Genomic DNA, 27,324 nt, shown 5'->3' with positions numbered 1-27,324 from the left:
TATTGATCCATTATTTTGTGCATCTCAGTGCCTTCTCATACAGTATCTTAGTTGGTTTTTATGCAAGATATGAGCTAGGCAGAGGATACCAGAGAGGTCAAGTGACTTATCCAGGGTCATCCAAATGACTCTTGGATCAAAAATTACTACACATAATTGTGACTCCTTAGGCACTGCTCTATTAATTCTTTCCATTTATTTCATTCACTGATAACTGTGAGCATACTCTCCTTTCTTTGATTTGAGAAACACTGTATTAGATAATCAGAGAAGGCAATGACACCCCACTCCAGTACTCTTGCCTGGAAAATCCCATGGATGGAGGATCCTGGTGGGCTGCAGTCCATGGGGTTGCTACGAGTCAGACACGACTGAGCGACTTCACTTTCACTTTTCACTTTCATGCATTGGAGGAGGAAATGGCAACCCACTCCAGTATTCTTGCCTGGAGAATCCCAGGGACGGGGGAGCCTGGTGGGCTGCCGTCTATGGGGTCGCACAGAGTCAGGCATGACTGAAGCAACTTAGCAGCAGCAGCAGTACTAGATAATAGGCTTCCCCAGTGTCTCAGATGGTAAAGAATCTGCCTGAAATGCAGGAGATCCAGGTTCAATCCCTGGGTTGGGATGATCCCCTTGGAGAAGGGAATGGCTACCCACTCCAGTATTCTTGCCTGAAGAACTCCATGGACAGAGGAGCCTGGATATAATAACAGGGTATGATTTGGGCAAAAGAACAGAAAAAATATATAAAAAGAGAATGAATTAACTTGAGAGGAAAATATATTCCAAAACATGTCTAAGTCTCAGTATTCTGGCAGTAGGAAATCAGAGCCCACAGTCCAGTTAAGCCACATATTTTCATAAACCTCAGCACGAAACTTCAGAATGGCTCTGCACCTGCTCCAAAATATTGACAAACAGAGCTCTTTTGAAACAGACAAACCAGGGTGCCCTGGAGTTAGGCTTCAGAGGCTCACTCATGCCCAGCCAGTTTGCAAGATAATGGCAGTAAGCCCAGATGGTCCACATACTGTGTTGCCTATATTGTACCAGATGGCTGTGGCCTCTGACATTCAAATATCTTATTGAGACATCCATTTTCATTATAAGTTCCCCCACTAAAAAACAAAAAGCAACCAAAAAAATCAATCCCCTTCTGAACTAAAATCAGATATTAAAATAACCATTATCCTTTATCGTGAATTAGGTACTTTTGTTTATCTTATTATTGCTTGAGGTGTCACAATATGCTTGCAGAACCAGAAGTGAGGAGTTACTTTAATTCAAACACACCATCTGAAAGAAATTGATCATCTGTGTTTAAATATGTGGGCTTAAATATTTATGTCTAAATATTTGCACAGGTGTTTTTATTTTACACTTTCTATGTAGAAAATGATTGTTGCTCTTTTATTTTTACATCTAAATGGAAATACGTCTAATAGGACACATAGGGTTATGGGTTACCCAGGTGGTGCTAGTGGTAAAGAACCTTCCTGCCAATGCAGGAGACATGACACACAGGTTCAATCTCTGGGTCAGGAAGATCCCCTGGAGGAGGGCATGGCAACCCACTCCAGCTTTCTTGCCTGTAAAATCCCATGGACAGAGGAGCCTAGTGGGCTATAGTTCAAAGGGTCGCAGAGTCAGACACGACTAAAGCAAATTAGCACTCATGCACATGGGGTTATAAGTAAATTAATCAGAAAGATGTGATCAATATTATGAGTCTTATGTTCAGTTTCTTATGTACTTAACAATGTACCCCTTAAGCCTTGCACCCAAATCCTACTTCCATCTTCAGATTTGTTGTCTACATTATATTTACATCAAAATATAGCTTACTGTTGTCCTTTGCCATTGGATCAAATGCTTTGAATTTTTTATTTTTCTATTTCAGAGAATTTATTTTTTAATTTATTTGGAAATCAGTAGTTTAAGGAGTGAAGTGCTTAAAATGAAACTATTCAATGCAACTGCATAGGCTATAAACAGACCTATGGTTGGGTTTGATATTGAGCAACCGAAGTTCTAGTCTACTCATCAGTAAAGTGAAGATAATAACACCTATTTACAAGGTTCTAATGATTGAGCACTTATGAAACATAGTTCAGTTCAGTTGCTCAGTCGTGTCCGACTCTTTGTGACCCCATGGACTACAGTACACCAGGCCTCCCTGTCCATCACCAACTCCCAGAATTTACTCAAACTCATGTCCATTGAGTCAGTGATGCCATCCAACCATCTCATCCTCTGTCATCCCCTTCTTCTCCCACCCTCAATCTTTCCCAGCATCTGGGTCTTTTCTAATGAGTCAGTTCTTCACATCAGGTGGCCAAAGTATTGGAGTTTCAGCTTCAATATCAGTCTTTCCAATGAACACCCAGGACTGATCTCCTTTAGGATGGACTGGTTGGATCTCTTTGCAATCCAAGGGACTCTCAAAAGTCTTCTCCAACACCACAGTTCAAAAGCATCAATTCTTCGGCGCTCAGCTTTCTTATGTTTATGAAACATAGGGAATGCTCTAAAACTCATCTTGTAAGGCCAGCATTACCCTGCTAGTAAAATAAGACAAGGATACTACAGGAAAACAAAATTAAAGGATAATAACCCTGAAGAACGTAGATGAAGAAATCCTCAACAAAATATTAGCAAACTGAATTCAACAGTGTATTAAAGGGAGGACGTATCTTAATGAAGTAGGATTTTTCCTAAGGGTAAAAGGAGGGTTCAATATCTGCAAATAAATGAATGTAATATGTCACATTATCAAACTGAAGAATAAAAAACATATGATCATTTCAGTAGATGCAAAAAAATTTTTTTTCGACAAAATTCAACACCCATTTATGAGAAAAACTCTCAACAACATGGATATAGAGTGGACATGCATGTCTACATGCTTAAACACTCAGTCGTGTCTGAGTCTTTGCGACTCCATGGGCTGTAGCCCACCCATCTGTCCATGGGGATTCTCCAGGCAAAAGTACTGGAGTGGGTTGTAATGTCTTCCTCCAGGGCTGCGTGGATATACTTCAACATAATAAAGGCCATATACAATGTCCACAGCTAACATACAGAACGGTGAAAAGCTGAAAACGTTTCCTTTAAAATCAGAAACAAGACAAGGACATCCACTCTCATCACTCCTATTCAACGTAGTTTTGGATCTTCCTATACAGATCAATTTGGCAAGAAAATAAGGAATAAAAGGTATCTGAATCAGAATGGAAGAAGTAAAACTATCTCTATTTGCAGATGGCATGATATTATATACAGAAAACCCTAAAGATACCACCAAAATACCATTCAAATAATAATTTCAGTCTAGTTGCATAATATAAAATCAATATACAAAAAAATCTGTTTCATTTTATACATTAATGATCTATCAGAAAGAGAAGCTAAGAAAACAATCTCATTTACATTTTCATCAAGAAGTAAAAAGAAAAGAAAATACATAGGAACCTATTTAACCAAGGAGCTGAAAATCTATATGCTAAAAACTATAAAATATTGATGAAAGAAACTGGAGAAGGCACAGATAATTCCATGCTCACAGACTGGTTGAATTAATATAAAATTGTTCATATTCCAAGCAATCTATATTCAATGAAACCTGTATTAAAATTCCAAAGGCAACTTTTACAGAAATAGATCAAGCAATCCTAAAATCTGTATGGACCCACAAAAGACCCTAAATAGCCAAAGCAGTTTTGAAAAAGAACAAAGCTAGATGCATCACACTTCTTGATTTCAAACTATATTATAAAGCTATACTAATCAAAACAGTATGTGAAAGTGAAGTGAAAGTGTTAGTCACTCACTCCTGCACAACTCTTTGTGACCGCATGGATTGTAGCCAATCAGGCTCCCCTGTCCATGGAATTCTCCAGGCAAGAATACTGGAGTGGGCTGCCATTTCCTGATCCAGGGGATCTTCCCAACCCAGGGATCAAACATGGCTCTACCACATTGCAGGCAGACTCTTTACCCACTGAGCCACCAGGGAAGCCCTATAGTATTGCATAAAAATGGTCACAAAGGGACTTCCCTGGTGGTCCAGTGGTTAGGATTCTGTGCTTCCACTGCAAGAAACACAGGTTTGATCCCTGACCAGAGAACTAGCATTCCACTCGCTGTGCAGTACAGCCTAAAAAAAAAAAAAAAAAAAAAAAAAAAAAGACACAGGGATCAGTGAAATAGCTCAGAAATAAACCCAGGCATACATGGTCAATTAATTTATGATAAAGCAGTCAAAAATATACAACAGAGAAAGGATAGTCTCTCTAGTAATTGATGCTGGGAAAACTGGACAGCCACATGCAAAAGAATGAAATTGGATCCTTGTCTTACTGAATCCATCTGCAATATCACTGCTCCAAGTCTAGTCCAATCCACCACTTTCTCTCATCTGTCCTACTAACTGATTCTCCCTGCCTTCACTCTTGCCCTCTTTCAATACATGGTCTGCAAGGTAGCTTAAAGAATGTTTGCAACATATAAAATTACATGTCATCCCCATTTTCTCTGCTCCAAGTGAAAAAAAAAAAAAAATAACCCCTCTTTACCAGAGCCTTAAAAACTTTGCATGATAATATTAGGTTCTTGCCTCCCTCTAAAACCATCTTTCATATCATACTTTCCTTCAATCTAGGGTCTCCTCTCTATTCATGGGTCAAAGCATGTCTTTCCTAACTCTGTACTTGCTGGTCCCTCAGCCTAGAATACACTTTCTTAAAGTGTAAAATGACTGTCCCATTCTCATCACTAAAGCCTCAGCTTAAGTTTCGCCTCTTTAGAGAGGATATTTTGTATGCTGTATGAAGCAGTGATGAATGTTCTTGTCTCAGATCTCCAACAGCAGGGTGAAAAACTGATCAGTTTCTCTCCACGTTCCTCCACTCTGAAGTCATTGCCACCTTGGCACCAAGGTCACAGTTCATATGTGCTGCTCCCAGCCAATGCCTGGATGTAACAGGGATGCTAAGTCAGGCTCCTTCCTAGGAGGTACAGGACTCCTCTGACAGGTGACTTTGGCTTGAAGACTCCCCATCCGTCAAGACTTTAGTAGAACTTTGATTCTACAATTTTCTCTCCTTCTCTCTCTTCCTCACAGAAGTTAGAGCTACATAGGCATCACCATCAGGGCCTCTCAGCCTCCTCTGACTCACTCTACATTCTCTCTTACAGGTATTTTTCCCAATAAACGTCTTATACTTCTCAGCTCACATTAGTCTCTATTTCTCAGAGGAACAAGCCTAACATAACCGTATCTAAATGGCTTTCTCAGTCACTATCTCATTTACTTGTTTATGTAATGTAATGTTTATGTTTATGTAATGTAAGAGCCTTAATGTAACCTATAATTATTACTTGTATCTTCGATTGTTGTTTTCCCATTCCACTGTAAGCTCCACGAAGACCTTATTCTTCTTATTTACCCTGTGTCAGCAGCATAGGGTGTGACACTAATTAGGTATTCAATAGATAACTGTTGAATCAATTAATCTATTCATGAAATATTGAGTGGAAAAGGAAAGGACATAGACTAAGGTTTTAATAGTTGTCACTATAGTGAGGAGAGTAAAATTAGGGTACAGTATTAAAATATAAATGTCAAGTTTTACTCTCAAATTTTTAGCAAAAGTATATTTTTCTCACTTAATTTGTACTTTTGAAGAAAGTAAACTAGGTAAGATAGGTAAAAATAAAAAGAAAATATTAACTCATGAAACCATGCAAACTGAATTTCAAGTATAAATGAAAATAATCCATTTTCATTCAAGATTCTAATAATCTTTTTTAATGAGATTTTTAAATTTATTGTGAACATATATAAAGTCCCTCTAATGACTTGAAAGTAAACTGCATACTTGCTTTACAAATCCATAATCTAAAAAAAAAAAAAAAAAAAAAGAGTAAAGAATAGAATATGGCAGGGAAGGAAGAAAAATGTTTTAAGGGTCATTGTATGATAAGACAGAAAGTAGTGCCTAGGCTTCTCTAACCCTCATTTATGGGCCTATGATACTAAGAGAAAAGCTCCTCCAAAGAATTAATGATAGATTTTAAGAAAGGCAAGTTGTCAAGAGAACACCAGGATGTTATTCTAAACATATGCTGCTACAGAGCATGCAGTGAGATTATACAGCTTCAGCAACAGAACAGGGTAGGTAGGAAAAGAGTGTCTAACAAGTCAATGCTACCGGATGCCTACTCTGTGTCAAGTGTTGAGTTAGAAAATTTGGATGGTGAGAAAAGCAAGTCAGAGCTCTTAAACTCATAGAACTTCATTTAATGGAGAAGTTTGGTATGAATGAAAATGCATACATATAAATACAGTAAGTTTGATATGTGTGCTCAATCATGTCTGACTCTTTGTGACCCCATGGACTGTAGCCCACCAGGCTCCTCTGTCCATGGAATTTTCCAGGTAAGAATATTGGAGTGGGTTGCCATTTCCTCCTCCAGGGGATCTTCCCAGCCCAGGGACTGAACTGGCATCTCTTGCACTGGCAGGCGGATTCTTTACCACTGTACCACTTAGGAAGCCAATAAGTTCTATGCAGTATAATAAATGCAAGAGTAGTAATGGTAGAAAGGAAAAGTCTCACTTGAATTCCTTATGGAGGGATATTGGAGAGCAAAGTGGTAGGAGCTGAAGCTAGAGAAAGAGGCCAAGGCAAGATATGGAGGGACTTTGGATATCAGTCTAAGTAATTTGGAATTTTTATTAGAGGTCATTGGTCTCCTAAGTTTTGATTGTGCATCCCTAACACTTAAAGTAACTGAACATAGACATTCAATGAATGTAAATTTTTATATATTCATAAATTGATAAAAATGAATATGCTGTGTACATTATAAAACATATAGAATAGAAATTTTAAGATGAACCACAGTTAATATAAAAATAAATTACACTATTTTCCCTAAAAGAGCATAGTCTTGATCACCACTTTGGATAATGGGTGTTAAGGGGGACAGTAAAATGATCAGATTTTTATTTTAAAGATTACTGATGGCAATGTGGATAGATTGCAGCTACTAATAAAGGAACTTAAGGACCGGTTTTGTGCCTATTGTACTTTTGGTGATGAGTAATTGGAAATAACTTGATTTTTAGGGAAATAAAACACTGGGGGTAGATTTCAGAGATACTTTCTAGTAGAATAGGTATGGGGATTTGAATGATTGGATGTTGTTGGATAGGGTCAGCGCAAGGATGAATTGAAGACGCTATCTAGTAATTTAAGATCCATCCCCAATTCCTTATTTTGATATCTGCTGCCAACAGATATCAAACAATAAAACAAGAAAAACAACATCAACAACAACAAAAACAACAAAATAAAGTTAAAAAGTGAGCAGAGTTGAAATTGCCATGGGGATGGATTTCATTTTGGATTTCTGAATTTGAAGTACAAATGTCATCAGTTCCGTCCCTCAGTTGTGTCCGACTCTTTGCGACCCCATGGACTGCAGCATGCCAGGCTTCCCTTCCATCACCAACTCCTGGAGCTTGTTCAAACTCATGTCCATCAAGTCAGTGATGTCATCCAACTATCTTACCCAACTTATTTTAACTGTCATCCCCTTCTCCTCCTGCCTTCAATCTTTCCCAGCATCAGGGTTTTTTTTTTCAATGAGTCAGTTCTTAACACCAGGTGGACAAATGTCATACACAGGTGGAAATGCATGACAGGCAGTCAGGCTCGCAGAAATGAAGTTTAAAGCAAAAATGTGGATAAGAGACTTACTGATAGTTGAAATCATGGAGATAAATATCACAGGCTTTCTAGAGTATCCTCTGAAATTGCTCCTATTATCATTCATAGTTAAATTCAAAATCCACATTTGACCAGGTGTTCTTAATGCTGTACTTAAAATCAGCTAGGGAACCTTTTAAAAAACACTACTATAGGGGGCGGTCCTAAGATGGCAGAGGAATAGGATAGGGAGACAACTTTCTCCCCCACAAATTCATCAAAAGAACATTTGAACGCTGAGCAAATTCCACAAAACAACTTCTGAATGCCGGCAGAGGACATCAGGCACCCAGGAAGGCAGGCCATTGTCTTCAAAAGGAGATAGGAAAAAATATAAAAGGTAAAAAGAGAGACAAAAGAGGTAGGGATGGAGATCCGTCCTGGGAAGGGAGTCTTAAAAAAGAGAGAAGTTTCCAAACACCACGAAACACTTTCACTGGCGAGTCTGTGGCAAGCCTTGGAACCTCAGAGGGCAACATGACCAGGAGGAAAAATAAATAAATAATTAAAACCCACAGATTATGTGCCTAAGCGCAACTCTTAGCAGAGAAACTGCGCAGACGCTCAATCCACCACTACCAAGAGGGGACTGGACAGGGAGGCGTGGGCTGCATTGCTTGGGGTAAGGACCAGGCATGAGTGCCCCTAGGGCAATCTGAAGGAACTAACTTGAGATAGCAACCCAGACTGTGAGATAGCTACCCCGCAAAATGCCCTAACCTAAGACACCTCCAGGCCCGCTTACAAAACAGGACTGAGCAGAGCTAGCCGGCTGCAGACCGGCCCATCCCCCACTGGAGACCGGCAGGGAGGACAGCCAGAGCCAGAAGGGGGCAATCCCGGCCCCAGAGAGGCATCCCCTACCAAACTGCAAGCAGGCTTTCTTGCTAATCAAGACTTCTTGGGATTCTGAATGGTCGACATCCAATGGGAGGGTCGCAGCCAGAGATCAGCTCCCCAGAAGAGATAGACAGCACGCCTGAGAAGGTGTGCCGGTTGTACACCCAGAAAACGGAGCGGCAGGGACAGGGGAGGTGATAAGTTGCAGCCTTCAACTAGGGGCAACTGCGCTCGCCAAGCACCTGGTCACCTGAGCTGCTCGGACAGGGGAAGTGCATAAAACGCAGGCCCAACCAAATCTGCACCTTTGTGGAATACCCGAGAACCTGAAGCTGAGTGGCTTAGACCTGGGAAGCACAGGCAACCCAGGGCCCACCTCAGACAGTTCCCAGCAGAGCAATCTAGAGCCTGAACAGTTTAGACTGGGAAAGCACACACACAATGAGCAGGGGCAAACCCTGTGTGGCCGAGACACTGTGAGCACTCCATACACACGCCAGTGATATTTGTTTGCAATGTTCCTTCCTCCCCACAGCACGACTGAACAAGTAAGCCTAAAAAAGTGACCACCACCGCTCCCTTGTGTCAGGGCAGAAATTAGACACGGAGGAGACCAGCAAACAGAAGAAGCTAAAATAACAGAGGGAACCACTTTGAAAGTGACAGGTGCAATAGATTAAAACCCTGCAGTTAGCACTGACTACATAGGAAGAGGCCTATAGTTATTGAGAAGTATAAGCCAGATCAAGGAACAATCTGAAAATGAACTGAACCCACACTGTCCACAACAACACTAGAGAAAATCCTAGATATATTTTTACTTTTATCATGTTTTAAATTAAAAAAAAAATTATTAAGTCCTCTATTACTCTTTTAATTTTCATCTTTATAACCTACTATTACCTTGAGAAAAAAGAGACTCTATTTTTAAAGCAAACTTCATATATATATATATATATTATAATTTTTGTGACTTTGTTTTTTCTTTAATATTGTAGTTTTGAGAATCTAATCTCTACTCTAGATTTTTAATCTATGCTTTTGGTATTTGTTATCAATTTTTTACTTTTAAGAACCCTATCTTCAGTACCCATTTTTACTTGGGAGCAAGATTATTGGATGGATTTCTCTCTCCACCTTTGGACTCTCCTTTATCTCCAACAGGTCTCCTCTATCTCCTCCCTCCCCCTTCTATTCTCTACCCAAATCTGTGAATCTCTTTGTCTGTTCCAGGCTGTGGAGAACATTTAGGGAACTGACTATGAGTTAGATCAGTCTCTCTCCATTTGACTCCCCCTTTTATCCTCCTGGCCATCTCTGTCTCCTTCCTCCCTCTTCTCTTCTCTGTGTAACTCTGTGAACATCTCTGAGGGATGCAGTCTGTGGAGAGCACATATGGAAGTGATTACTGGCTAGCTTGCTCTCTCCCCTTTTGATTCCCCCTCTTCTCCTCCTGGTCACCCCTATCTCCCTCCTCCCTCTTCTCTTCTCCATGTAATTTTGTGTACCTCTCCAGGTTTCCCTCACTGTGGAGAAACTTTTCATCATTAACCTAGGTGTTTTATCATTGGTGCTGTGTAGATTGAGAAGTATTGAGGCTACTGTAAGAATAAGACTGAAAACCAGAGGCAGGAGGCTTAAGTCCAAATCCTGAGAACACCAGAGAACTCCTGACTCCAGGGAACTTTAATTGATAGGGGCTCATCAAATGCCTTCATGCCTCCACTGAAACCAAGCACCACCCAGGGGACAACAAGTTCCAGAGCAAGACACACCACACAAATTCTCCAGCAACACAGGAACATAGCCCTGAGCTTCATTATACAGGCTGCCCAAAGTTACACCAAACCCATTGACATATCAAAACTCGTTACTGGACACTTCATTGCACTCCAGAGAGAAGAAATCCAGCTCCATCCACCAGAACACCGACACAAGCTTCACTAACCAGGAAACCTAGACATGCCACCCATCAAACCCCACCCACAGTGAGGAACCTCCACAATAAAGAAGAACCACACATTGCCAGAATATGGAAAGTCCACCCCAAACACAGGATTATAAACAAGATGAAAAGGCAGAGGAATACCCAGCAGGTAAAGGAACAAGATAAATGCCCACCAAACCAAACAAAAGAAGAAGACCTACCTGATAAAGAATTCTAAATAATGATAGTGAAAATGATCCAAAATCTGGAAAACTAAATAAAGTTACAGATAAATAGCCTGCAGACAAGGATTGAGGAGAGGCAAGAAATGTTTAACAAAAACTTAGAGGAAATGAAAGAGTCAAGTTATAATGAATAATGCAATAAATGTTCAAAAACACGCTGGAGGGAACCAACAGTAGAATAACAGAGGTAGAAGATAGGATAAGTGAGGTAGAAGATAGAATGGTAGAAATAAATGAAACAGAGAGGAAAAAAGAAAAAAAAAGAATCAAAAGAAATGAGGACAACCTCAAAGATCACTGGGACAATGTGAAACACCCCAACATTCGAATCATAGGAGTCCAAGAAGAAGAAGACAAAAAGAAAGACCATGAGAACATACTCGAGGAGATAATAGTTGAAAACTTCCCTAAAATGGGGAAGGAAATAGCCACCCAAGTCCAAGAAACCCAGAGAGTCCCAAACAAGATAAACCCAAGGCAAAACACCCCAAGACAAATATTAATCAAATTAACAAAAATCAAACACAAAGAACAGACATTAAAAGCAGCAAGGGAAAAACAAAAAATAACACATAAGGGGATTCCCATAAGGATAACAGCTGATCTTTCAATAGAAACTCTTCAGGCCAGAAGGGGATGGCAGGACATACTTAAAGTGATGAAAGAAAAAAAAAACCTATAGTCCAGATTACTGTACCCAGCAAGGATCTCATTCAAATATGAAGGATAAATCAAAAGTTTTACAGACAAGCAAAAGCTGAGAGAATTCAGCACCACCAAGCCAGCTCTCCAACAAATGCTAAAGAATCTTCTCTAGACAGGAAACATAGAATGGGTGTATAAACTCGAACCCAAAACAACAAAGTAAATGGCAATGGGATCATACTTATCAATAATTACCTTAAGTGTAAATGGGTTGAATGCCCCAAACAAAAAACAAAGACTGGCCAAATGGATACAAAAACAAGACCCCTATATATGTTGTCTACAAGAGACCCACCTCAAAACAAGGGACACATGTAGACTGAAAGTGAAGGCCTGGAAAAAGATATTCCATGCATATAGAGACCAAAAGAAAGCAGGACTAGCAATAGTCATATCAGATAAAATAGACTTTAAAACAAAGGCTGAGAAAATAGACAAAGAAAGACACTACATAATGATCAAAGGATCAATCCAAGAAGAAGATATAACAATTCTATATGCACCCAACATAGGAGTACTGCAATATGTAAGGCAACTACTAACAAGTACGAAAGGGGAAATTAACAATAACACAATAGTAGTGGGAGACTTTAATACCCCAATCACACCTATGGATAGATCAACTAAACAGAAAACTGACAAGGAAACAAAAACTTTAAATGATACAATAGACGAGTTAGAGCTAATTGATATCTATAGGACATTTCACCCCAAAACAATCAATTTCACCTTTTTCTCAAGTGCACATGGAACCTTCTCCATGATAGATCACATCCTGGGCCATAAATCTAGCCATGGTAAGCTCAAAAAAATTGAAATCATTCCAAGCATGTTTCTGACGAAAATACAGTAAGATCAGATCTCAATTACAGGAGAAAAATTATTAAAAATTCCAACATATGGAGGCTGAACAACATGTTGCTGAATAACCAACAAATCACAGAAGAAATTAAAAAAAAAAAAGAAATCAAAATATGCATAGAAACGAATGAAAATGAAAACACAGCAACCCCAAACCTGTGGGACACTGTAAAAGCAGTGCTAAGGGGAAGGTCCATAGCAATATAGGATTACCTCAAGAAACAAGAAAAGAGTCAATTAAATAACCTAACTCTACACCAAAAGCAACTAGAAAAGGAAGAAATGAAGAACCCTACGGTTAGTAGAAGGGAAGAAATCTTAAAAATTAGGGCAAAAATAAATGCAAAAGAAACAAAAGATACCATAGCAAAAATCAGCAAAGCCAAAAACTGGTTATTTGAGAAGATGAATAAAATTGATAAACCATTAGCCAGACTCATCAAGAAACAAGGGGAGAAGAATCAAATCAACAAAATTAGAAATGAAAATGGAGAGATCACAACAGACAACACAGAAATACAAAGGATCATAAAAGACAACTATCAGCAACTATATGCCAATAAAACAGACAACTTGGAAGAAATGGACAAATTCTTAGAAAAGTACAACTTTCCAAAACTGAACCAGGAAGAAACAAAATCTTAACAGACCCATCACAAGAACAGAAATCGAAACTGTAATCAGAAATCTTCCAGCAGAAAAAAAGCCCAAGACCATATGGCTTCACAGCTGAATTCTACCAAAAATTTAGAGAAGAGCTAACACCTACTCAAACTCTTTCAGAAAATTGTAGAGGAAGGTAAACGTCCAAACTCATTCTATGAGGCCACCATCACCCTAATTCCAAAACCTGACAAAGAAGCCACAAAAAGAGAAAACTGCATGCCAATATCACTGATGAACATAAATGCAAAAATCCTTAACAAAATTCTAGCAAACAGAATCCAACAACATATTAAAAAGATCATACATCATGACCAAGTGGGCTTTCTCCCAATGACGCAAGGATTCTTAAATATCTGCAAATCAATCAATGTAATACACCTCATTAACAAATTGAAAAATAAAAACTGTATGATTATATCAATAGATGCAGAGAAAGCCTTTGACAAAATTCAACATCCATTTATGATAAAAACCCTCAGAAAGCAGGAATAGAAGGAACACACCTAAACATAATAAAAGCTATATATGACAAACCCACAGCAAACATTATCCTAAATGGTGAAAAATTGAAAGCATTTCCCCTAAAGTCAGGAAAAATGCAAGGGTGCCCACTCTCACCACTACTATTCAACATAGTTTTGGAAGTGTTGGCCACAGCAATCAGAGCAGAAAAAGCAATAAAAGGAATCCATATTGGAAAAGAAGAAGTAAAACTCTCACTGTCTGCAGATGACATGATCCTCTACATAGAAAACCCTAAAGACTCCATCAGAAAATTTCTAGAGCTAATCAATGAATATAGTAAAGTTGCAGGATATAAAATTAACACACAGAAATCCCTTACATTCCTATACACTTTCAATGATAAAGCAGAAAGAGAAATTAAAGAAACAATTCCATTCACCATTGCAATGAAAAAAATAAAATACCTAGGAATATATATACCTAAAGAAATGAAAGACCTATATATAGAAAACTATAGGACACTGGTGAAAGAAATCAAAGAGGACACAAACAGATGGAGAAATATACCATGTGCATGGATCAGAAGAATCAATATAGTGAAATGAGTATACTACCCAAAGCAATCTAAAGATTCAATGCAATCCCCATCAAGCTACCAACGGTATTTGTCAGATAATTTGAACAAATAATTCCACAATTTGTATGGAAATACAAAAAGCCTCGAGTAACCAAAGCAATCTTGAGAAAGAAGAATGGAATTGGAGGAATCAAACTGCCTGACTTCAGGCTATACTACAAAGCCACAGTCATCAAGACAGTATGGTACTGGCACAAAGACAGAAATATAGATCAATGGAACAAAATAGAAAGCCCAGAGATAAACCCATGCACCTAAGGGCACCTTATCTTAGAGGAGGCAAGAATATACAATGGAGCACTTTCTAACACCATACAGAAAAACAAACTCAAAATGGATTAAAGATCTAAATGTAAGACCAGAAACTATAAAATTGCTAGAGGAAAATATAGGCAAAACACTCTCCAACATAAACCACAACAGGATCCTCTATGACCCACCTCCCAGAATATTGGAAATAAAAGCAAAAATAAACAAATGGGACCTAATTAAACTTAAAAGCTTTTGCACAACAAAGGAACCTATAAGCAAGGTGAAAAGACAGCCTTCAGAATGGGAGAAAATAATAGCAAACAAAGCAACAGACAAATAATTAATCTCAAAAGTATATAAGCAACTCCTGTAGCTCAATTCCAGAATAATAAACAACCCAATCAAAAAGTTGACCAAAGAACTAAATAGACATTTCTCTAAAGAAGACATACAGATGGCTAACAAACACATGAAAAGATGCTCAACATCACTCATTATCAGAGAAATGCATATCAAAACCACAGTGAGGTACCACTTCACGCCTGTCAGTGGCTGCTATCCAAAAGTCTACAAGCAATAAACCCTGGAGACAGTGTGGAGAAAAGGGAACCCTCTTACACTGTTGGTGGGAATGCAAACTAGTACAGCACAATGGAGAACATTGTGGAGAACAATGGAGATTCCTTAAAAAACTGGGAATAGAACTGCCATATGACCCAGCAATCCCACTGCTGGGTATACACACTGAGGAAACTAGAATTGAAAGAGATACATGTACCCCAATGTTCATCACGACACTGTTTATAACAGCCAGGACGTGGAAGCAACCTAGATGTCCATCAGCAGACGAATGGATAAGAAAGCGGTGGTACATATAAACAATGGAATATTACTCAACCATTAAAAAGAATACATTTGAATCAATTCTAATGAGGTGGATGAAACTGGAGCCTATTATACAGAGTGAGGTAAGCCAGGAAGTAAAACACCAATAAAGTATACTAATGCACAATTGCACTCATCTCACATGCTAGTAAAGTAATGCTCAAAATTCTCCAAGCCAGGCTTCAGCAATACCTGAACCGAAAACTTCCAGATGTTCAAGCTGGTATTAGAAAAGGCAGAACAACCAGAGATCAAATTGCCAACATCTGCTGGATCATTAAAAAAGCAAGAGAGTTCCAGAAAAACATCTATTTCTACTTTATTGACTATGCCAAAGCCTTCGACTCCGTGGATCACAATAAACTGAGAAAAATTCTGAAAGAGATGGGAATACCAAACCACCTGACCTGCCTCTTGAGAAACCTGTATGCAGGTCAGGAAGCAACAGTTAGAACTGGACATGGAAAAACAGACTGGTTGCAAATAGGAAAAGGAGTACATCAAGGCTGTATATTGTCACCATGCTTATTTAACTTATATGCAGAGTACATCATGAGAAACACTGGGCTGGAAGAAGCACAAACTGGAATCAAGATTGCTGGGAGGAATATCAATAACCTCAGATATGCAGATGACACCACCCTTATGGCAGAGAGCGAAGAGGAACTGAAGAGCCTCTTGATGAAGGTGAAAGAAGAGAGTGAAAAAGTTGGCTTAAAGCTTAACATTCAGAAAACTAAGATCATGGTATCTGGTCCCATCACCTTGTGGGAAATAGATGGGGAGACAGTGGAAACAGTGTCAGACTTTATTTTTTGGGGGTCCAAAATCACTGCGAATGGTGACTGCAGCCATGAAATTAAAAGATGCTTATTCCTTGGAAGGAAAGTTATGACCAACCTAGATAGCATATTAAAAAGCAGAGACATTACTTTGCCAACAAAGGTCCATCTGGTCAAGGCTATGTTTTTTCCAGTGGTCACGTATGGATGTGAGTTGGACTGTGAAGAAAGCTGAGTGCCGAAAAATTGATGCTTTTGAACTGTGGTGTTGGAGAAGACTCTTGAGAATCCCTTGGACAGCAAGGAGATCCAACCAGTCCATCCTAAAGGAGCTAAGTCCTGGGTGTTCATTGGAAGGACTGATGCTGAAGCTGAAACTCCAATACTTTGGCCACCTGATGCAAAGAGTTGACTCACTGGAAAAGACCCTGATGCTGGGAGGGATTGGGGGCAGGATGAGAAGGGGACGACAGAGGATGAGATGGTTGGATGGCATCACCGACTCGATGGGCATGAGTTTGAGTAAACTCCGGAAGTTGGTGATGGACAGGGAGGCCTGGCATGCTGTGGTTCATGGGGTCGCAAAGAGTCAGACACGACTGAGTGACTGAACTGAACTGAAGTGAATGCATATATATGGAATTTAGAAAGATGGTAATTATAACCCTGTATGCGAGACAGCAAAAGAGACACAGATGTATTGAACAGTGTTTTGGACTCTGTGGGAGAGGGAGAGGGTGGGATGATATGGGAGAATGGCATTGAAACATGTAAATTATCATATGTGAAATGAATCACCAGTCTTGATGCATGAAGCAGGGTATCAGGGCTGGTCCACTGGGATGACACAGATGGATGGGATGGTGAGGGAGTTGGGAGGTGGTTCAAGATGGGGAACACATGTACACCCATGGAGGATTCAAGTCAATGTATGGCAAAACCAATACAATATTGTGAAGTAAAATGTATAAACAAATAAATTTTTAAAAAAAGGACAGGTTAAGTCAATTGGCTATGGGAAGTAAGAGAACGAGTCTAAAATAATCCTCAGACTTCTTTTTGGGTATATGGGAGATGCTGTTACTTTGAGAACACATTTGAGAAACAAAAGTGTAGGAGGAGGGGATAATTAAAATGAGAGAAAGGTGATGAGTATAATCTTGGTGAGATGGCATTTGAAATATACATACCTAACATTCATCTCAATACAGCTTAAGCTAGAGATCTGGATAGATAATCTAATGAAATATATAGAAGTATTTGTTTGACATTCATCAATAGATAGATTTTAAGATATTTCTATGGATGAAGTAAGCCAGGAAAAGTGTGTTAGTGGTTGGAATTGACAGAATGTTAGGAAGAATGAGAGTAAAGTAGAAAGTGAATGGAATAAGAGCAGATAGAAAGATGGAAGAAAACCAAACAAAACTGATGTAGCATGCAAAGGATGAGAGAATTAGGAAAGCATTTTCCATTGTTTCAAATGACACAGGGAGAGCTAGAGTTGGAAACATAATTCTTAAAATTTGGTCCATGGGTACCTCAGTGTCTCTAAGAATATCAGTGGTTTTATGAAGTCAAAACTATTCCCATAATAATACTAATATTTTATTTGCTGTTTTTACTGTGTGGTTACATGCTGCAAAATAATGGTGAGTAAAACTGCTGATTTGTTGTTGTTGTTCAGTCACTCAGTTGTGTCTGACTCTTTGCGGCCCCACGGACTGCAGAACATCAGGCTGATAACCTTAGCATGAGGTCAAACTAGTGATACTGAAATGTAAAAGTAGTCCTTGCATTGCTTACCACCACATAGTTTCAGGGGGGAAAATGAGCCAATTTTACTTAAGAATGTCTTTGATGAAGCAGTAGAAACTAATACTAATTTTATGAAATTTTGACCCTTTTAATAATCTATGCAATGAAATGGAAGTATACATAGAGCACTTCTGCTGCATATTGACATAAGATGGTTGCTTTGTGGAAAAGCACTTTAGCAATTGTTAGAATTGGAAGATAAACTAGCCTTTTTTCCCATGGAATAACATTTTTATTTGAAAGAATGGCTGCAAGACACACCAGGGTTATTCATACTTGGATAATTGACAGACATTTTCTCAAAGATGGATGAGTTGAATCTGTTGTGTCAAGCAAAAAGAAATGGTATTTGCTACCATGATAAAACTTGAGCTTTCAGTTGAATATTGGAACTTTGGGGAACTTGTATCTGTCCAGGAAGGCGTGATACTTTATGTTTAGAGTGCTTTCTGATAAGATTGGTAGGAATTATTAATGTATGTGATTTTTGGTATTGTATTAACATTTGAAAAATCTGCACAACTCAGTGAAATAATATTTTCCAAAATATCTGCACTTGATGTTATTAAAGAAAGCATGGATAAAATATTCTTCAAAATGCAAGACAGATTAGTGGATTTTAATGTAACAGCATATGAAAAGTTCAGTGATATGGCTTCCAATTCCACATTGCAACTAAACTTAAGAAACTACCACTTACTGAATTTTAGTGTAGTATCAAAAAAAAAAAAGTGTCCACTATTATCTGAAAACATTATTAAACCATTTTACTTTATTGAAGTTATCTATCTGTAATGAGGTTATATATTTTATTCACATAATTTAACCAAAGCAGCTCATTACAACAGATTAGATGCAGCAGCAAAGATGAGAATCTCTCTTCTAAGCCAGAAGATAAAGAGATTTGAAAAAAGTTTGACAATGCTACTCTATTCACTAATTTAATTTCTTTGCAAAATATAGCTATTTTTCATAGAGCTATGTTATTTATGTTAACATATATTAGGTTTAGTATTTTTAAATAAACCCACACATAATTTAAATTTTTCTCCATTTTAATTTATAGACAGATATATATCTATTTCTAAATAGATATAATTCATATAAACAAAAGTTCTTTGGGGTCTTCAATAAGATTTAAGTGTGTACAGATATCCTGAGACCAAAAACCTTGATAAGTAACAATTATTTAATAAATGATTAAGAAGTCACTAATGAATTCACAGAGATAGTTTCAGTAGAGTGACAAAGCTGCAAGATTAATTTTTATGAGATAGATTATAGATAGTGGTAAGGAGGACATGAAAGTGACTATATAATAAGATTGCTGTATGGTCTGAGAGACAGGGTGGCCATAACCTAGAAAGTATTTTTTAAAAATTCAGTTATTTCTTCTAAATTTATAAATATAAAGAGACCCCTATCAAAATAAACAAGCTTTTAAACAAGCTTTTAAAATGGAAGTAAAGTTAATGTTAAAGCTCATAGGGAAAATTAAACATCTTGGAATTTCTAGACAAGCTCTGAAAAACAAAAGCAATGAGTGGTGATTAATTATATCAGATGATAACATTTATTATAAAACTTTCATAATTAAAACAGTGTGGAATTAGCACATAAAGAGACACACAAATAGGATAGAATATAAACTTCAGAGATAGGCTCAGATATGTAAGAATATTTCACATGCTATAAAGATGGCATCATATATCAGATTAGATCGGCTTTTTGAGTAACAAGCATGAGACAACTGAATGGTTATATGGAAGGAGATAAAATTAAATGGATATCTCACCACAGACAAACATAAACTCCAAATGGATTGGGGGCCTAAATGTAAAAAAAGGAAGAAAACATGAGTAATGTATTGTTTAACCTGACTATGAGAAGAGAATATATAACTATAACTGAACATAGAAAGGAAATTTGATCAATAAAATGAACAGCAAAATAATAATAATAATAATTTTGCCTGGCAAAATCACGATAAGATATAGCAATAGTGATCACAGTATTTTCATTTACATGTGAAATGTGTATTATTTTTGATGTAAAAAGAGTTTCAAAATTGAGAAATAAAGATATGAAAAAGAGAAAAATGAGCAAAACACACACTTTGTGAAAAACTGAATTAATAATGACAAACATGAAAACAAGCTCAACTTCAGCTATAATAAAATAGTTAAAACTATACTTAGATAGCATATCTCACCTATTAGATTGGCAAAAATTTAAAGTTTTAACTACACTTCATTAGCAAGATTTGGGACAAATCCACTGTCTTGACTTCATTAGCTCAACCCCTAAAGAAATGTATATGTGTACATTTATCTCTTGATAAATCAACTCTGCTTCTTGGAATTTTTGCTGAAATTAAACTTCCAAAAATACGAAACACAGAGTTAGAGAGAGAATGATATGAACATTATTTCTGGTGGAATTACTGGTAATTGCAAAATATTAGAAACAACTTAAATACTCATATTACACAGGAGATTGATTAAATAAATTATGATATATCTGTAAAATACAGTCCTAATGAGTATTAGAAAAAGAAATTAAATAGAGTGCTTAGATCATTTACATGATATCTGTGTTTACATCTATCATCTTCCTATGAATTGATAGAGGGTGATTTCCAGGACATATTACCAAATAAAGAACAGCAAAATGTTAACATGTATGTAATATTTTATCTTTTATTTAAGAAAGGATAAACAGAAATATATATGTGTTTTTTTTTTTTTTTTTGCAAAAATAAACTTCAAAGTATATTCCAGAAATCAGTGAATGGGTTAACCAAGGGAGAAAAGAAAGAGTGACATTTCTCTGAGTATACCATTTTCATACTTTTTACTTTTGGGACATTATATTAAGGTGGTTTTTTTTTTTTTTAAGTTTTTACATATAAAAAATCTCTGAAGTTTTATGTATTAAAAAACAAAGGCAACAAGATAGGGTAAATCAATACTGAATGTATACTAAAACCAAAACAATCCCTAACTGTAAAGAATTGGTAACAGAACCACATAGAAGAAAAAAATTCATCCTAATTTTAGCAGTTTGGACACAGAGCTTTGACCCATATCCTCAGTGGGAATCATTCTAAAGACAGAAAGCATTGTAATGCAATTTTAAATGTAGCATTTTATTTACTAAGTGGTATGAGGATAGAAATTCTGAAATGAATTTGTATATTGTAGGATTTAGAAAATATAAATAGTAAATAAATATATTGATGCTTTTGAGGACCACATTACTCACTGTGAGAAAAATGAGGAATAACAAGGAATTGGGAAAGTAGTGGAAGAGTCTTGTGTTACTGGATAGGAATTAAACACATAGATATATAGAAGTAACCATATCCTAGTAGCAATGCCTATACCAAGATTTCTTATTGGTTTATAAAACAGCTGACCACTAAAAAAGGGGGGGTTTCCTTGGATGAGATAACTGATTTCAAAACTGGGACATGGAAAAGAGAGGGTAAACCTGGTAAAATCAATGGCAGAAAGTAAGGAAATGCTCAGAGTACTGTTGGGACATATCAAAGGGGTTCTCATTGGACAAATCTGGGATGACTTGAGCATCAAAATAATTAAGGATAGGAATGAATTAAGTTGCATTGATTACAAAAGAATTCAGGAATCTTTACCAATACAAATAAATAACAAAGTGAGCAAGAAAATTCTTCCTTACAGTATGTCAACTAATAAAGAAAGGAAGAAAGAACAATAAAGTGAGAAAAATGATCAGTCTACAATCACATAATAATAAATGGTTCAGAGATGAGTCATCAGTGGATTCTAAGTCCATTGGGTCAAAGCTTATTGAGAAATAATTTCTTAATTTACAAATGTATGTAGATTTTTCTGTTTACCTTTTGGTAAACATTTCTATTTCATTTGAATTTGTATCATTTTATGACTCCAACACTTGAAATTTATTGAGAATTAACTTATAGTCAAATATATGGTCAATTTTGAGAAATATTTCTTATGTAAATGACAGAAGTATGTATTTTTAACTTGTTAATGAGTTCAGTTTTTTCATTGTCCTCATACAATCACTGAAAAGAGTGTGTTAAAATCTTATACCATGATTGCAGATTTGTCTGTCTTTACAATTCTGTCCATTTTTGACTTAGTAATGTTGAGGCCATATTATTACACATATACATGTTTATTATTCTGTGTCTTCCAAATAAACTAAATCCTTCATCATTATGAAGTAACTTTTCTTTAAAATTATTATTTTTTGCTGAAAAATATATCCTGGTAAATTGTTAACATAGCTACACAGTCTTTCCATTGGTTAGGGCTTTTGTGGAGTACCTTTTTAATCCTTTACTTTCCTTGTGATTTGTATATGCTTCTTATAAACACCTAGATTATTTTTTCAACTCTTGCCTGAGAGTCTTAGAATATTTACTCCTATCTACAGTGAATATACTATGGATATATTTGGTTTTAATTCTGCCATCTTAGTACATGTTTCTATATTTTGCCATCTGATTTGTGTTTCTTTTCTTTTCATCCTTTATTGCCTCCTTTTGGATTTATTATATTATTCTCTAATATTTTTTCTATAAATTTGGAAGTTAAACATTTCTTCTCTATTAGTGATTACCTCTGAATGGACATGTTATACTTAGTCATCAAATCTTAATATTAAATATCATTTTTACTTTTCTCCTGAACAATGAAAAAGTTTACTTTCAACCCTCTCTTCTTATATGCTATTGTTTTGTGAATTTTAGTTTCATTAATATACTGAGATCCATAAAAAGTATTATTGTTTTATAAGTCAATGTTTATGTTTAACTTCACATTTACCATTTGCATTGCATTTAGTTGCTTCCTGCATCTCCAACCTTCCATTTGTGGCCATTTTCCTTTGTTTGAAGAATATCCCTTATTATTTTGTTAAGTAAGAGTCTGCTTTTGTCATGTTCTCTTAGTTTTTGTTTGTCTGATAATGTCTTTATTTCACTTTGATTCTTGAGTGATTCTATAATTTTGCTGAATATATGATTCTAATTTAGCATTCACTTTTTAAAAACTATTTTGTTTTAGGCTATAGCTGATTAATAAAGTTGTGATAGTTTCAGGTGAGCAGTGAAGGGACTTAGTTATACATATATCAATTCTACATATATTGACACTATCATTTGAATGGTAGTGTTGAAGGTAGTGTTGAATGGTAGTTCTCACTGTTGTTGAGAAGGCATTCATCCATCTTATCATTGCACTATTGAACTGAACTTGATCTTTTTTCTTTAAGGTTGATTTATATTTTATCTTTTTCTGCAGTGTCACTATGATGGCTCTAAACGTGGACTGCTTTTTATTCATTCTGCTTGAGACTTGTTGAGCTCTAAATGTGAGTATCTGTGTCTTTCATCAATTTGAAAAGCCATTATTTCTTCAAATCTTGCTTTCCTACCATTCTTTTCTCACCTTGTGGAACTCTTCTAATTTTATACTGTGTGTCTATTATTTTCTTATTTTCTCTTTTATAACCTTCCAATTTTCCTTGCTTCATTCATCACAGTTTCCTGTAACTGACATCCAGCAATGCTTTCTCTTGTCTAATCTGTCTTTGAGTTCTAAAGTTTTCATGCTAATGTTTAAGTTCCACATTTTCTCATTGTTTATTGATTTTGTATCTTAAATGTCATGCTTTATAGTTTGCAGTTTCTTGCTGAAATATTTAAGTTCAGCTTATAATTTTCATGTGCTGTGCTGTGCTTAGCCACTCAGTTGTGTCTGACTCTTTGCGACCCTGTGGACTGTAGCCTGCCAGGATCCTCTGTCCGTGGGTAGTTTCCAGGCAAGAATACTGGAGTGGGTTGCCATGCCCTGCTCCAGGGGATCTTCCCAACCCAAGGATCAAACCCAGATCTCCCACATTGCAGGCAAATTCTTTACAATCTGAGCCACCAGGGAAGTCCAAGAACACTGGAGTGGGTAGCCTATACATTCTCCAGGGCATCTTCCTGACTCAAGAATCGAACTGGGGTCTCATGGATTGCAGGCGGATTCTTCAACAGCTGAGCCACCAGGGAAGCTCTAATTTCCATGTGCACACTACAAACAAAACACATTGTCTTGTTTTCTTCGTATTGTCTTGTTTCTTCTTTTCCAATGAGTCCTTCCAATGAAGGACTGATACTGAAGCTGAAACTCCAATACTTTGGCCTCCTCATGTAAAAACTGACTCATTGGAAAAGACCTTGATGCTGGGAAAGATTGAAGGCAGGAGGAGAAGGGGACAACAGAGGATAAAATGATTGAATGGCATCCCCAACTCAATGGACATGAGTTTGAGCAAGTTCCGGGAGTTGGGGATGGACAGGGAAGCCTGGCATGCTGCACTCCATGGGGTTGCAAAGAGTTGGAAATAACTGAGTGACTGAACTGAACTGATATGGTTCACGTCGTCTTGTTTCTTCATGTGCCTGTTTATCATTGTATTTCAGTTACAGGAATTAAAAGTAATTGAAAGAAACAATTTCAAGCCTAGGATATTTTTTTTTTTTTTGCTTCTATTAAGAAAATTAGAAAGGTCAAGAATATAAAATCACTTTATTCCAATTTCCAGGCTCAATATTTTTTTGGTTACATAGGTGACTTGAACGAAGCCTGAACTCCATGTCAATGGTGGTTTAATTCTGCTTCATCTGTATTTCTAGTGTACAGGCCTTTGGGATCCAAAAATAAGCTCAAGTCAGTTGACCTTTGCCAGGCTCATGAGATTAGAATGAGCTTCTCAACCTGTTATCACATCTTCAGGTTTGCAAATACTTCATTAGCAGACATGACCCAAAAGTCATACTCATTTTTCTGGATTTCTGTCTTTCTGGATGTCTCACTATTTTATTATATTCTCAATGCTTATAATATTTTTTTTTCCATATTTTTGTTATCTTTAGCATAAGAATCTGTCTAAATTACCCAGGCTGTAATTGTTAGAAGCTAATGCTTTTGTAATTATTAGAAGCTAATTGATGCTTTTGAACTGTGGAGAAGACTCCTAAGAGTCCTTTGGACTGCAAGGAGATCCAGCCAGTCCATCCTGAAAGAGATCAGTACTGGGTGTTCATTGGAAGGACTGATACTGAAGTTGAAATTCCAATACTTTGGCCACCTGATGTGAAGAGCTGACTCATTGGAAAAGACCCTGATGCTGGGAAAGATTGAAGGTGGGAGAAGGGGATGACAGAGAATGAGATGGTTGGATGACATCACAGACTCGATGGACATAAGTTTGAGTAAGCCCTGGGAGTTGGTGATGGACAGGGAAGCCTGGCATGCTCCAGTTCATGGGGTTGCAAAGAGTCAGACACGACTGAGCAACTGAACTGAATTGAATGCTTCTAATATTCTGATTTAATTTAGCTGTGTATTTCTTTTGTAAGCACCACAAGAATTAACATCTTCCTAGAGAAGCTCTTCAGGATGGAGATGGTAAAATCTGTAAACCTTTGAACATGTAGTTCAAATTGTGTATATAGGTTCACTTTTCTTTCTGGGAGATGTTTCATTGCTTTTTATCTAAAAGTGTGTGTGTGTGTGTGTGTGTGTGTAGCCACCTATAATAGAACAATCTTAAAACTTAAATTTATTTTATCAATAAACCCAGAGTCAAAAATCTTTCGATGATATCAGAAATGTGGTCTTGATCTCGTAAAATTTACTGGAATCTTTTACAGAAACGTAACTTTGAAGAAGAATTATTTAATGAGACACTAACTGTAAATTTCAACTGGAAGAGAAAAAATAAAAGGAAAAAAAATGGATTGTAAAAGCCCTTATATGCCAATCAGTTGAATTTTGTGACTTGAATATTAGTGTCCCATCATTTCACGGCAAATAGATGGGGAAACAATGGAAACAGTGACAGACTTTAATTTTTTGGGCTCCAAAATCACTGCAGATGGTGACTGCAGCCATGAAATTAAAAGATGCTTAATCCTTGGAAGAAAAGCTATGACCAACCTAGACAGCATATTAAAAACCAGAGACATTACTTTGCCAACAAAGGTCCATTTAGTCAAAGCTATGGTTTTTCCAGTAGTCATGTATGGATGTGAGAGTTGGACTCTAAAGAAAGCTGAGCACCAAAGAATTGATGCTTTTGAACTGTGGTGTTGGAGAAGACTCTTGAGAGTCCCTTGGACAGCAAGGAGATCCAACCAGTCCATTCTAAAGGAAGTCAGTCCTGAATATTCATTGGAAGGACTGATGCTGAAGCTGGAACTCCAATACTTTGGCCACCTGAAGCGAAGAAGTGACTCATTGGACAAGACCCTGATGCTGGGAAAGACTGAAGGCAGGAGGAGATGGGGACGACAGAGGATGAGATGGTTGGATGGCATCACCGACTCAATGGACGTGAGTTTGAGTAAACTCCAGGAGTTGGTGATGGACAGGGAGGCCTGGTGTGCCGCAGTCCATGGGGTTGCAAAGAGTCAGACATGACTGAGTGACTGAACTGACTGACTGAACTGAAGGCATGCATATTTTAAATATAAGCTATAAGATGATCATTTTTCTCCCTTCAACTTCCCCCAAATTTTCAAAGAAACCAATAAATGTTTTTTTTTTTTTTTTGTATAACCAGAATTCAAGGATATATTTAAAAACATGGGGGAAATAGTATATTTTAAGTAGATTAACAGTATAAATTTAGACATGTTTACTTTGTAAAGATTTGTATTGCACTATAAAATTTTCTACTGAAGATACAGAGTTAGAATAAAAATGTTAAGATTAATATTCTGGGATAGATTTATCTTTTCCAAGATTTAAATGCTCTATTTTAAAAATTAAGACTTTTCCATATATTTTTGTCATCTTCAAATCATTTTAAATATCTCACAGGTATGTGTCTGTGTTGCAGAATTCATTGGCACTTTGACTCACAAAATAATTCAGCAGCATAAACGGAAACTTTACTTTTGCATATTCATATGCTTTACATTTCTTTCATTATTGTTAACCTAAATATCAGATAAATAGGTTAAGAATAATCATTAACTAGAGGAATCCCGATTAAACGCAAATGTTACCAGTCGACGTCTGTACGTTGTTCACAGTACATAATCCGAAAGTATTGAGCATAGCCGCTGCAATTCTACTGGCCAAGAAAGTTAATTACCTAAAGAAATTGCCCAAACAATAGCAATCTTCATGATGGCCTTAGTCCGTGAATTGAAACGGCTATGCTCAATAGGATTACGTATTGCTACATACCGATCCAGCGAAATAGCGCAGAGGTGCATGATGGACGCTGTAGAAAATAAAACATCTAAAGAAATCCAGACGGGGCACAAATATCTAGGTAGTGGCCAGACATAATCTGAAAGAGAACAGAGAGAAGACAAGAAGAACATGTTATGCAAATGATACCGACTATAGTTTTAGTCTATTTTTTCTCATAATCTAAATTTTTAAAAGGAA

At 36.9% G+C, this 27,324-nt stretch overlaps 1 protein-coding gene across 1 annotated transcript in view; it reads right to left on the bottom strand.

Annotated features, from left to right (window-relative positions):
* Nucleotides 1-27,324, bottom strand: part of HTR2C (5-hydroxytryptamine receptor 2C) — a 167,265-nt gene that overhangs the window by 58,648 nt on the left and 81,293 nt on the right. The window contains exon 4 of the mRNA XM_061136637.1: nt 27,023-27,223. Within this exon, the coding sequence (XP_060992620.1) occupies nt 27,023-27,223 (201 nt within the window). The remainder of the gene's footprint in view (nt 1-27,022; nt 27,224-27,324) is intronic.

Source organism: Dama dama, chromosome X, assembly GCF_033118175.1.
Source record: "Dama dama isolate Ldn47 chromosome X, ASM3311817v1, whole genome shotgun sequence".
NCBI classification, from domain to species: Eukaryota; Metazoa; Chordata; class Mammalia; order Artiodactyla; family Cervidae; genus Dama; species Dama dama.
The sequence above is the reverse complement of the archived record's forward strand: the minus strand, read 5'-3'. Positions and strand labels throughout refer to the sequence as shown.